At 58.9% G+C, this 12,454-nt stretch overlaps 1 protein-coding gene across 3 annotated transcripts in view; it reads left to right on the top strand.

Annotated features, from left to right (window-relative positions):
• plcd1a (phospholipase C, delta 1a) overlaps positions 1-11,756 on the top strand; it is a 181,625-nt gene extending 169,869 nt beyond the window's left edge. For all 3 annotated transcript variants that reach the window (XM_085987393.1, XM_085987394.1, XM_085987392.1), the window contains one exon: positions 11,310-11,756. In XM_085987393.1, coding sequence (XP_085843519.1) covers positions 11,310-11,392 — 83 coding nt within the window. In that variant the 3' untranslated portion in view covers positions 11,393-11,756. The remainder of the gene's footprint in view (positions 1-11,309) is intronic.
• Positions 11,757-12,454: the final 698 nt, after the last annotated feature.

Here is a 12,454-nt window from a genome sequence, read left to right as displayed (position 1 = left end):
CCCGGGCTGGAGAGAGGAGAGCTGGTATTCTGGGGTGAGGAGTGTCCCGGGCTGGAGAGAGGAGAGCTGGTATTCTGGGGTGAGGAGTGTCCCGGGCTGGAGAGGGGAGAGCTGGTATTCTGGGGTAAAGAGTGTCCCGGGCTGGAGAGAGGAGAGCTGGTATTCTGGGGTGAGGAGTGTCCCGGGCTGGAGAGAGGAGAGCTGGTATTCTGGGGTAAAGAGTGTCCCGGGCTGGAGAGAGGAGAGCTGGTATTCTGGGGTAAAGAGTGTCCTGGGCTGGAGAGAGGAGAGCTGGTATTCTGGGGTAAAGAGTGTCCCGGGCTGGAGAGAGGAGAGCTGGTATTCTGGGGTGAGGAGTGTCCCGGGCTGGAGAGAGGAGAGCTGGTATTCTGGGGTAAAGAGTGTCCCGGGCTGGAGAGAGGAGAGCTGGTATTCTGGGGTGAGGAGTGTCCCGGGCTGGAGAGAGGAGAGCTGGTATTCTGGGGTAAAGAGTGTCCCGGGCTGGAGAGAGGAGAGCTGGTATTCTGGGGTGAGGAGTGTCCCGGGCTGGAGAGAGGAGAGCTGGTATTCTGGGGTAAAGAGTGTCCCGGGCTGGAGAGAGGAGAGCTGGTATTCTGGGGTGAGGAGTGTCCCGGGCTGGAGAGAGGAGAGCTGGTATTCTGGGGTAAAGAGTGTCCCGGGCTGGAGAGAGGAGAGCTGGTATTCTGGGGTGAGGAGTGTCCCGGGCTGGAGAGAGGAGAGCTGGTATTCTGGGGTAAAGAGTGTCCCGGGCTGGAGAGAGGAGAGCTGGTATTCTGGGGTGAGGAGTGTCCCGGGCTGGAGAGAGGAGAGCTGGTATTCTGGGGTAAAGAGTGTCCCGGGCTGGAGAGAGGAGAGCTGGTATTCTGGGGTAAAGAGTGTCCCGGGCTGGAGAGGGAGAGCTGGTATTCTGGGGTGAGGAGTGTCCCGGGCTGGAGAGAGGCGAGCTGGTATTCTGGGGTGAGGAGTGTCCCGGGCTGGAGAGAGGAGAGCTGGTATTCTGGGGTAAAGAGTGTCCCGGGCTGGAGAGAGGAGAGCTGGTATTCTGGGGTGAGGAGTGTCCCGGGCTGGAGAGAGGAGAGCTGGTATTCTGGGGTAAAGAGTGTCCCGGGCTGGAGAGGGAGAGCTGGTATTCTGGAGTGAGGAGTGTCCCGGGCTGGAGAGAGGAGAGCTGGTATTCTGGGGTAAAGAGTGTCCCGGGCTGGAGAGAGGAGAGCTGGTATTCTGGGGTAAAGAGTGTCCCGGGCTGGAGAGAGGAGAGCTGGTATTCTGGGGTAAAGAGTGTCCCGGGCTGGAGAGAGGAGAGCTGGTATTCTGGGGTGAGGAGTGTCCCGGGCTGGAGAGAGGCGAGCTGGTATTCTGGGGTAAAGAGTGTCCCGGGCTGGAGAGAGGAGAGCTGGTATTCTGGAGTGAGGAGTGTCCCGGGCTGGAGAGAGGAGAGCTGGTATTCTGGGGTAAAGAGTGTCCCGGGCTGGAGAGAGGAGAGCTGGTATTCTGGGGTGAGGTGTGTCCCGGGCTGGAGAGAGGAGAGCTGGTATTCTGGGGTAAAGAGTGTCCCGGGCTGGAGAGAGGAGAGCTGGTATTCTGGGGTGAGGAGTGTCCCGGGCTGGAGAGAGGAGAGCTGGTATTCTGGGGTAAAGAGTGTCCCGGGCTGGAGAGAGGAGAGCTGGTATTCTGGAGTGAGGAGTGTCCCGGGCTGGAGAGAGGAGAGCTGGTATTCTGGGGTAAAGAGTGTCCCGGGCTGGAGAGAGGAGAGCTGGTATTCTGGGGTAAAGAGTGTCCCGGGCTGGAGAGAGGAGAGCTGGTATTCTGGGGTAAAGAGTGTCCCGGGCTGGAGAGAGGAGAGCTGGTATTCTGGGGTAAAGAGTGTCCCGGGCTGGAGAGAGGAGAGCTGGTATTCTGGGGTAAAGAGTGTCCCGGGCTGGAGAGAGGAGAGCTGGTATTCTGGGGTGAGGAGTGTCCCGGGCTGGAGAGAGGAGAGCTGGTATTCTGGGGTGAGGAGTGTCCCGGGCTGGAGAGGGGAGAGCTGGTATTCTGGGGTAAAGAGTGTCCCGGCTGGAGAGAGGAGAGCTGGTATTCTGGGGTGAGGAGTGTCCCGGGCTGGAGAGAGGAGAGCTGGTATTCTGGGGTAAAGAGTGTCCCGGGCTGGAGAGAGGAGAGCTGGTATTCTGGGGTGAGGAGTGTCCCGGGCTGGAGAGAGGAGAGCTGGTATTCTGGGGTGAGGAGTGTCCCGGGCTGGAGAGAGGAGAGCTGGTATTCTGGGGTGAGGAGTGTCCCGGGCTGGAGAGAGGAGAGCTGGTATTCTGGGGTGAGGAGTGTCCCGGGCTGGAGAGAGGAGAGCTGGTATTCTGGGGTGAGGAGTGTCCCGGGCTGGAGAGAGGAGAGCTGGTATTCTGGGGTAAAGAGTGTCCCGGGCTGGAGAGAGGAGAGCTGGTATTCTGGGGTGAGGAGTGTCCCGGGCTGGAGAGAGGAGAGCTGGTATTCTGGGGTGAGGAGTGTCCCGGGCTGGAGAGGGGAGAGCTGGTATTCTGGGGTGAGGAGTGTCCCGGGCTGGAGAGAGGAGAGCTGGTATTCTGGGGTGAGGAGTGTCCCGGGCTGGAGAGGGAGAGCTGGTATTCTGGGGTGAGGAGTGTCCCGGGCTGGAGAGAGGAGAGCTGGTATTCTGGGGTGAGGAGTGTCCCGGGCTGGAGAGAGGAGAGCTGGTATTCTGGGGTAAAGAGTGTCCTGGGCTGGAGAGAGGAGAGCTGGTATTCTGGGGTGAGGAGTGTCCCGGGCTGGAGAGAGGAGAGCTGGTATTCTGGGGTGAGGAGTGTCCCGGGCTGGAGAGAGGAGAGCTGGTATTCTGGGGTAAAGAGTGTCCCGGGCTGGAGAGAGGAGAGCTGGTATTCTGGGGTGAGGAGTGTCCCGGGCTGGAGAGAGGCGAGCTGGTATTCTGGGGTAAAGAGTGTCCCGGGCTGGAGAGAGGAGAGCTGGTATTCTGGGGTGAGGAGTGTCCCGGGCTGGAGAGAGGAGAGCTGGTATTCTGGGGTAAAGAGTGTCCCGGGCTGGAGAGAGGAGAGCTGGTATTCTGGGGTAAAGAGTGTCCTGGGCTGGAGAGAGGAGAGCTGGTATTCTGGGGTAAAGAGTGTCCCGGGCTGGAGAGAGGAGAGCTGGTATTCTGGAGTGAGGAGTGTCCCGGGCTGGAGAGAGGAGAGCTGGTATTCTGGAGTGAGGAGTGTCCCGGGCTGGAGAGAGGAGAGCTGGTATTCTGGGGTAAAGAGTGTCCCAGGCTGGAGAGAGGAGAGCTGGTATTCTGGGGTGAGGAGTGTCCCGGGCTGGAGAGAGGAGAGCTGGTATTCTGGGGTGAGGAGTGTCCCGGGCTGGAGAGAGGCGAGCTGGTATTCTGGGGTAAAGAGTGTCCCGGGCTGGAGAGAGGAGAGCTGGTATTCTGGGGTGAGGAGTGTCCCGGGCTGGAGAGAGGAGAGCTGGTATTCTGGGGTAAAGAGTGTCCCGGGCTGGAGAGAGGAGAGCTGGTATTCTGGGGTAAAGAGTGTCCTGGGCTGGAGAGAGGAGAGCTGGTATTCTGGGGTAAAGAGTGTCCCGGGCTGGAGAGGGGAGAGCTGGTATTCTGGAGTGAGGAGTGTCCCGGGCTGGAGAGAGGAGAGCTGGTATTCTGGGGTAAAGAGTGTCCCGGGCTGGAGAGGGGAGAGCTGGTATTCTGGGTGAGGAGTGTCCCGGGCTGGAGAGAGGAGAGCTGGTATTCTGGGGTGAGGAGTGTCCCGGGCTGGAGAGAGGAGAGCTGGTATTCTGGGGTAAAGAGTGTCCCGGGCTGGAGAGAGGAGAGCTGGTATTCTGGAGTGAGGAGTGTCCCGGGCTGGAGAGAGGAGAGCTGGTATTCTGGGGTAAAGAGTGTCCCGGGCTGGAGAGAGGAGAGCTGGTATTCTGGGGTGAGGTGTGTCCCGGGCTGGAGAGAGGAGAGCTGGTATTCTGGGGTAAAGAGTGGCCCGGGCTGGAGAGAGGAGAGCTGGTATTCTGGGGTGAGGAGTGTCCCGGGCTGGAGAGAGGAGAGCTGGTATTCTGGGGTAAAGAGTGTCCCGGGCTGGAGAGGGGAGAGCTGGTATTCTGGAGTGAGGAGTGTCCCGGGCTGGAGAGAGGAGAGCTGGTATTCTGGGGTAAAGAGTGTCCCGGGCTGGAGAGAGGAGAGCTGGTATTCTGGGGTAAAGAGTGTCCCGGGCTGGAGAGAGGAGAGCTGGTATTCTGGGGTAAAGAGTGTCCCGGGCTGGAGAGAGGAGAGCTGGTATTCTGGGGTAAAGAGTGTCCCGGGCTGGAGAGAGGAGAGCTGGTATTCTGGGGTAAAGAGTGTCCCGGGCTGGAGAGAGGAGAGCTGGTATTCTGGGGTAAAGAGTGTCCCGGGCTGGAGAGAGGAGAGCTGGTATTCTGGGGTAAAGAGTGTCCCGGGCTGGAGAGAGGAGAGCTGGTATTCTGGGGTGAGAAGTGTCCCGGGCTGGAGAGAGGAGAGCTGGTATTCTGGGGTGAGGAGTGTCCCGGGCTGGAGAGAGGAGAGCTGGTATTCTGGGGTAAGAGTGTCCCGGGCTGGAGAGAGGAGAGCTGGTATTCTGGGGTGAGGAGTGTCCCGGGCTGGAGAGAGGAGAGCTGGTATTCTGGGGTAAAGAGTGTCCCGGGCTGGAGAGAGGAGAGCTGGTATTCTGGGGTGAGGAGTGTCCCGGGCTGGAGAGAGGAGAGCTGGTATTCTGGGGTAAAGAGTGTCCCGGGCTGGAGAGAGGAGAGCTGGTATTCTGGGGTGAGGAGTGTCCCGGGCTGGAGAGAGGAGAGCTGGTATTCTGGGGTAAAGAGTGTCCCGGGCTGGAGAGAGGAGAGCTGGTATTCTGGGGTGAGGAGTGTCCCGGGCTGGAGAGAGGAGAGCTGGTATTCTGGGTGAGGAGTGTCCCGGGCTGGAGAGAGGAGAGCTGGTATTCTGGGGTAAAGAGTGTCCCGGGCTGGAGAGGGGAGAGCTGGTATTCTGGGGTGAGGAGTGTCCCGGGCTGGAGAGAGGAGAGCTGGTATTCTGGGGTAAAGAGTGTCCCGGGCTGGAGAGAGGAGAGCTGGTATTCTGGGGTGAGGAGTGTCCCGGGCTGGAGAGAGGAGAGCTGGTATTCTGGGGTGAGGAGTGTCCCGGGCTGGAGAGAGGAGAGCTGGTATTCTGGGGTAAAGAGTGTCCCGGGCTGGAGAGAGGAGAGCTGGTATTCTGGGGTGAGGAGTGTCCCGGGCTGGAGAGAGGAGAGCTGGTATTCTGGGGTAAAGAGTGTCCCGGGCTGGAGAGAGGAGAGCTGGTATTCTGGGTGAGGAGTGTCCCGGGCTGGAGAGAGGAGAGCTGGTATTCTGGGGTAAAGAGTGTCCCGGGCTGGAGAGAGGAGAGCTGGTATTCTGGGGTGAGGAGTGTCCCGGGCTGGAGAGAGGAGAGCTGGTATTCTGGGGTAAAGAGTGTCCCGGGCTGGAGAGAGGAGAGCTGGTATTCTGGGGTGAGGAGTGTCCCGGGCTGGAGAGAGGAGAGCTGGTATTCTGGGGTAAAGAGTGTCCCGGGCTGGAGAGAGGAGAGCTGGTATTCTGGGGTAAAGAGTGTCCCGGGCTGGAGAGAGGAGAGCTGGTATTCTGGGGTGAGGAGTGTCCCGGGCTGGAGAGAGGAGAGCTGGTATTCTGGGGTGAGGAGTGTCCCGGGCTGGAGAGAGGAGAGCTGGTATTCTGGGTAAAGAGTGTCCGGCTGGAGAGAGGAGAGCTGGTATTCTGGGGTGAGGAGTGTCCCGGGCTGGAGAGAGGAGAGCTGGTATTCTGGGGTAAAGAGTGTCCCGGGCTGGAGAGAGGAGAGCTGGTATTCTGGAGTGAGGAGTGTCCCGGGCTGGAGAGAGGAGAGCTGGTATTCTGGGGTAAAGAGTGTCCCGGGCTGGAGAGAGGAGAGCTGGTATTCTGGGGTAGAGAGTGTCCCGGGCTGGAGAGAGGAGAGCTGGTATTCTGGGGTAAAGAGTGTCCCGGGCTGGAGAGAGGAGAGCTGGTATTCTGGGGTGAGGAGTGTCCCGGGCTGGAGAGAGGCGAGCTGGTATTCTGGGGTAAAGAGTGTCCCGGGCTGGAGAGAGGAGAGCTGGTATTCTGGGAGTGAGGAGTGTCCCGGGCTGGAGAGAGGAGAGCTGGTATTCTGGGGTAAAGAGTGTCCCGGGCTGGAGAGAGGAGAGCTGGTATTCTGGGGTGAGGTGTGTCCCGGGCTGGAGAGAGGAGAGCTGGTATTCTGGGGTAAAGAGTGTCCCGGGCTGGAGAGAGGAGAGCTGGTATTCTGGGGTGAGGAGTGTCCCGGGCTGGAGAGAGGAGAGCTGGTATTCTGGGGTAAAGAGTGTCCCGGGCTGGAGAGAGGAGAGCTGGTATTCTGGGAGTGAGGAGTGTCCCGGGCTGGAGAGAGGAGAGCTGGTATTCTGGGGTAAAGAGTGTCCCGGGCTGGAGAGAGGAGAGCTGGTATTCTGGGGTAAAGAGTGTCCCGGGCTGGAGAGAGGAGAGCTGGTATTCTGGGGTAAAGAGTGTCCCGGGCTGGAGAGAGGAGAGCTGGTATTCTGGGGTAAAGAGTGTCCCGGGCTGGAGAGAGGAGAGCTGGTATTCTGGGTAAAGAGTGTCCGGGCTGGAGAGAGAGAGCTGTATTCTGGGTGAGGAGTGTCCCGGCTGGAGAGAGGAGAGCTGGTATTCTGGGGTGAGGAGTGTCCCGGGCTGGAGAGGGGAGAGCTGGTATTCTGGGGTAAAGAGTGTCCCGGGCTGGAGAGAGGAGAGCTGGTATTCTGGGGTGAGGAGTGTCCCGGGCTGGAGAGAGGAGAGCTGGTATTCTGGGGTAAAGAGTGTCCCGGGCTGGAGAGAGGAGAGCTGGTATTCTGGGGTGAGGAGTGTCCCGGGCTGGAGAGAGGAGAGCTGGTATTCTGGGGTGAGGAGTGTCCCGGGCTGGAGAGAGGAGAGCTGGTATTCTGGGGTGAGGAGTGTCCCGGGCTGGAGAGAGGAGAGCTGGTATTCTGGGGTGAGGAGTGTCCCGGGCTGGAGAGGGGAGAGCTGGTATTCTGGGGTGAGGAGTGTCCCGGGCTGGAGAGAGGAGAGCTGGTATTCTGGGGTAAAGAGTGTCCGGGCTGGAGAGAGGAGAGCTGGTATTCTGGGGTGAGGAGTGTCCCGGGCTGGAGAGAGGAGAGCTGGTATTCTGGGGTGAGGAGTGTCCCGGGCTGGAGAGGGGAGAGCTGGTATTCTGGGGTGAGGAGTGTCCCGGGCTGGAGAGAGGAGAGCTGGTATTCTGGGGTGAGGAGTGTCCCGGGCTGGAGAGGGAGAGCTGGTATTCTGGGGTGAGGAGTGTCCCGGGCTGGAGAGAGGAGAGCTGGTATTCTGGGGTGAGGAGTGTCCCGGGCTGGAGAGAGGAGAGCTGGTATTCTGGGGTAAAGAGTGTCCTGGGCTGGAGAGAGGAGAGCTGGTATTCTGGGGTGAGGAGTGTCCCGGGCTGGAGAGAGGAGAGCTGGTATTCTGGGGTGAGGAGTGTCCCGGGCTGGAGAGAGGAGAGCTGGTATTCTGGGGTAAAGAGTGTCCCGGGCTGGAGAGAGGAGAGCTGGTATTCTGGGGTGAGGAGTGTCCCGGGCTGGAGAGAGGCGAGCTGGTATTCTGGGGTAAAGAGTGTCCCGGGCTGGAGAGAGGAGAGCTGGTATTCTGGGGTGAGGAGTGTCCCGGGCTGGAGAGAGGAGAGCTGGTATTCTGGGGTAAAGAGTGTCCCGGGCTGGAGAGAGGAGAGCTGGTATTCTGGGGTAAAGAGTGTCCTGGGCTGGAGAGAGGAGAGCTGGTATTCTGGGGTAAAGAGTGTCCCGGGCTGGAGAGAGGAGAGCTGGTATTCTGGAGTGAGGAGTGTCCCGGGCTGGAGAGAGGAGAGCTGGTATTCTGGAGTGAGGAGTGTCCCGGGCTGGAGAGAGGAGAGCTGGTATTCTGGGGTAAAGAGTGTCCCGGGCTGGAGAGAGGAGAGCTGGTATTCTGGGGTGAGGAGTGTCCCGGGCTGGAGAGAGGAGAGCTGGTATTCTGGGGTGAGGAGTGTCCCGGGCTGGAGAGAGGCGAGCTGGTATTCTGGGGTAAAGAGTGTCCCGGGCTGGAGAGAGGAGAGCTGGTATTCTGGGGTGAGGAGTGTCCCGGGCTGGAGAGAGGAGAGCTGGTATTCTGGGGTAAAGAGTGTCCCGGGCTGGAGAGAGGAGAGCTGGTATTCTGGGGTAAAGAGTGTCCTGGGCTGGAGAGAGGAGAGCTGGTATTCTGGGGTAAAGAGTGTCCCGGGCTGGAGAGGGGAGAGCTGGTATTCTGGAGTGAGGAGTGTCCCGGGCTGGAGAGAGGAGAGCTGGTATTCTGGGGTAAAGAGTGTCCCGGGCTGGAGAGGGGAGAGCTGGTATTCTGGGGTGAGGAGTGTCCCGGGCTGGAGAGAGGAGAGCTGGTATTCTGGGGTGAGGAGTGTCCCGGGCTGGAGAGGGAGAGCTGGTATTCTGGGGTGAGGAGTGTCCCGGGCTGGAGAGAGGAGAGCTGGTATTCTGGGGTGAGGAGTGTCCCGGGCTGGAGAGAGGAGAGCTGGTATTCTGGGGTGAGGAGTGTCCCGGGCTGGAGAGGGGAGAGCTGGTATTCTGGGGTGAGGAGTGTCCCGGGCTGGAGAGAGGAGAGCTGGTATTCTGGGGTGAGGAGTGTCCCGGGCTGGAGAGAGGAGAGCTGGTATTCTGGGGTAAAGAGTGTCCCGGGCTGGAGAGAGGAGAGCTGGTATTCTGGGGTGAGGAGTGTCCCGGGCTGGAGAGAGGAGAGCTGGTATTCTGGGGCGAGGAGTGTCCCGGGCTGGAGAGAGGAGAGCTGGTATTCTGGGGTAAAGAGTGTCCCGGGCTGGAGAGGGGAGAGCTGGTATTCTGGGGTGAGGAGTGTCCCGGGCTGGAGAGAGGAGAGCTGGTATTCTGGGGTGAGGAGTGTCCCGGGCTGGAGAGAGGAGAGCTGGTATTCTGGGGTAAAGAGTGTCCCGGGCTGGAGAGAGGAGAGCTGGTATTCTGGGGTGAGGAGTGTCCCGGGCTGGAGAGAGGAGAGCTGGTATTCCGGGGTAAAGAGTGTCCCGGGCTGGAGAGAGGAGAGCTGGTATTCTGGGGTAAAGAGTGTCCCGGGCTGGAGAGAGGAGAGCTGGTATTCTGGGGTGAGGAGTGTCCCGGGCTGGAGAGGGGAGAGCTGGTATTCTGGAGTGAGGAGTGTCCCGGGCTGGAGAGAGGAGAGCTGGTATTCTGGGGTGAGGAGTGTCCCGGGCTGGAGAGAGGAGAGCTGGTATTCTGGAGTGAGGAGTGTCCCGGGCTGGAGAGAGGAGAGCTGGTATTCTGGGGTAAAGAGTGTCCCGGGCTGGAGAGAGGAGAGCTGGTATTCTGGGGTGAGGAGTGTCCCGGGCTGGAGAGAGGAGAGCTGGTATTCTGGGGTGAGGAGTGTCCCAGGCTGGAGAGAGGAGAGCTGGTATTCTGGGGTAAAGAGTGTCCCGGGCTGGAGAGAGGAGAGCTGGTATTCTGGGGTGAGGAGTGTCCCGGGCTGGAGAGAGGAGAGCTGGTATTCTGGGGTAAAGAGTGTCCCGGGCTGGAGAGAGGAGAGCTGGTATTCTGGGGTAAAGAGTGTCCCGGGCTGGAGAGAGGAGAGCTGGTATTCTGGGGTGAGGAGTGTCCCAGGCTGGAGAGAGGAGAGCTGGTATTCTGGGGTAAAGAGTGTCCCGGGCTGGAGAGAGGAGAGCTGGTATTCTGGGGTGAGGAGTGTCCCGGGCTGGAGAGGGGAGAGCTGGTATTCTGGGGTGAGGAGTGTCCCGGGCTGGAGAGAGGAGAGCTGGTATTCTGGGGTGAGGAGTGTCCCGGGCTGGAGAGAGGAGAGCTGGTATTCTGGGGTGAGGAGTGTCCCGGGCTGGAGAGAGGAGAGCTGGTATTCTGGGGTAAAGAGTGTCCCGGGCTGGAGAGAGGAGAGCTGGTATTCTGGGGTGAGGAGTGTCCCGGGCTGGAGAGAGGAGAGCTGGTATTCCGGGGTAAAGAGTGTCCCGGGCTGGAGAGAGGAGAGCTGGTATTCTGGGGTAAAGAGTGTCCCGGGCTGGAGAGAGGCGAGCTGGTATTCTGGGGTAAAGAGTGTCCCGGGCTGGAGAGAGGCGAGCTGGTATTCTGGGGTGAGGAGTGTCCCGGGCTGGAGAGAGGAGAGCTGGTATTCTGGGGTGAGGAGTGTCCCGGGCTGGAGAGAGGAGAGCTGGTATTCTGGGGTGAGGAATGTCCCGGGCTGGAGAGAGGAGAGCTGGTATTCTGGGGTGAGGAGTGTCCCGGGCTGGAGAGAGGAGAGCTGGTATTCTGGGGTGAGGAGTGTCCCGGGCTGGAGAGAGGAGAGCTGGTATTCTGGGGTGACGGGTGCGCTTGTGATCGATGGGCCAGGGACAGGATCAGGGTTCGGCTGTGACGCTCCCGAGCAGCCTGTCGGCAATCGCGGTCATGAAGAACGGGGCCACTCGGGCAAAGGCAGCCAGATACCCATAAAAGCTTTGCCCAGCATGGGTCAGCGCGCTGGGGAGGTGGGGTGAAGGGGAGAAGGGTGTGAGGGGGAGGTGGTATAGGCGAGGGTGGGTGAAGGATTGGAGGGGTGCTGTAGGGAATGGGGAGTGTGACGGGGAGGGGGTGTGTAGGGGAGAGCAGGCAAATGGGGAGGAGAAGGGAATTGGAGGCGGGGGGAGGGGAGGGGTGGGGACTTATGGGGGATGGGAGGGGTGGGGGGTTATGAGAGAGGGGAGTGGGTGGGGACGGGGATTGGGGGATGATGGGAAGGGGCTTGGAAGAGGGTGATGGGAAAGAGCGGATGAGAGACTTTCTTCACATCCAAGAATCTTCCAGGATACGGTGGCGTAGTGGTTAGCACTGTTGCCTCACAGCGCCAGGGACCCGGGTTCGAATCCGGCCTCGGGTGACTGTCTGTGTGGAGTTTGCACATTCTCCCTGTGTTTGCGTGGGTTTCCTCCGGGTACTCCGGTTTCCTCCCACAGTCCAAAGATGTGCGGGTTAGGTTGATTGGCTATGATAAATTGACCCTTAGTGTTAGGGGGATTAAATACGTGGGGTTACGGGGATCGGGTGGGATATGTGTCGGTGCAGGCTTGATGGGCCGAAATGGCCTCTATCTGCACTGTGGGGTTTCTGTGATTCTGTGATTCTGTGAATGAAGAAGCGAGGGTCAGTTGGAGAAGGCGGTTAACGTGTTTGTTTTTTTGGGATAGTGACGGCCACTTTCTCTTTGCTCGCTGTCCACAGGCTATCGACACATTCACCTACTGTCGGAGAATGGAGACCGCCTGCCCTCCGCCTCGCTCTTTGTCCACATCATGACCGAGTAAAACTTTGCCGCCTCTGCCTCTTGCACCTAGACCCGGGCTTCCTGACCAGGTGCCGCCCAGACTGAAGCGGACAGCCCCTGAGCAGAGAGAGGGGGAGGGTGGGAGACCGTTTGATTACACGACACATGGTCTTTTTCCAAAGGACTGAGGGAGGTTTCGATGCTGCTGCCGGTGCTGCTTGATTTGTCAAATACACTTTATGCCCTTTTTTAAAAACGTTTTTAAAAAATTCCACTTTAATACTAATCCAGTAGAGAGAGAGAGAAAGGGGTTGTCACCAAGTGTCACCTGATTGATTGGGGACGTTCTCTTGTGATACACTGTCTGTAACTTCTAGTATAATAAAATAACTCCTTTTACCCGTCACTTGTCCTATCTTTTTAAAAAAAGAAAAGAACTTGCATTTATATAGCGCCTTTCATGACCTCAGGATGCCCCAAAGTGCTTCACGGCTAATGATCATTTTTGAAATATTGTTATATTGTTATATTGTAGGAAATGTAGGCACAGCAATGTGATAATGACCAGGTAATCTGATGTTAGTGATGTTGGTTGAGGGATAAATATTGGCCAGGGCACTGGAGAGAATTCCTCTGCTCTTCTAGGGCCATGGGATCTTTCTATCCACCTGAGGGGGCAGTTGGGGCCTCAGTTTAACACCTCATCCGAAAGACGGCACTTCCGACGGTGCATTCTCAGGCCTTCAGCAGGTGCCTGGGGCGACGGTGGTGGTGGAGATGACGCTGCTGGTTATGGTTATTGGGGCTGAGTTAAACCCATGGCTGATCTGATACCTGTCTGCCTCTCTGTAGCCCAAGCCCGGGAGCTACCGAGCACTGGACGAAACTTGGGCTTCCAGCAGTCTCCGAGCTGCCTCGTCAGATACACGACAGACATACAGGAAGGACCAGATGAAATAGAAAGCAAGACTTGCATTTATATAGTGCCTTTTACATCCTCAGGACATCCCAAAGCGCTCATGGCCAACAAAGCACTTTAGAAGTGCAGTCACTGTTGTAATGTAGGAATCGTGGCAACCAATTTGCAGGAGGCAAGCTCCCA

Source organism: Somniosus microcephalus, chromosome 5, assembly GCF_052327205.1.
Source record: "Somniosus microcephalus isolate GS21.2 chromosome 5, FLI_Smic_1.0, whole genome shotgun sequence".
Lineage (NCBI taxonomy): Eukaryota > Metazoa > Chordata > Chondrichthyes > Squaliformes > Somniosidae > Somniosus > Somniosus microcephalus.
This window is presented reverse-complemented; position numbering and strand designations above follow the sequence as displayed.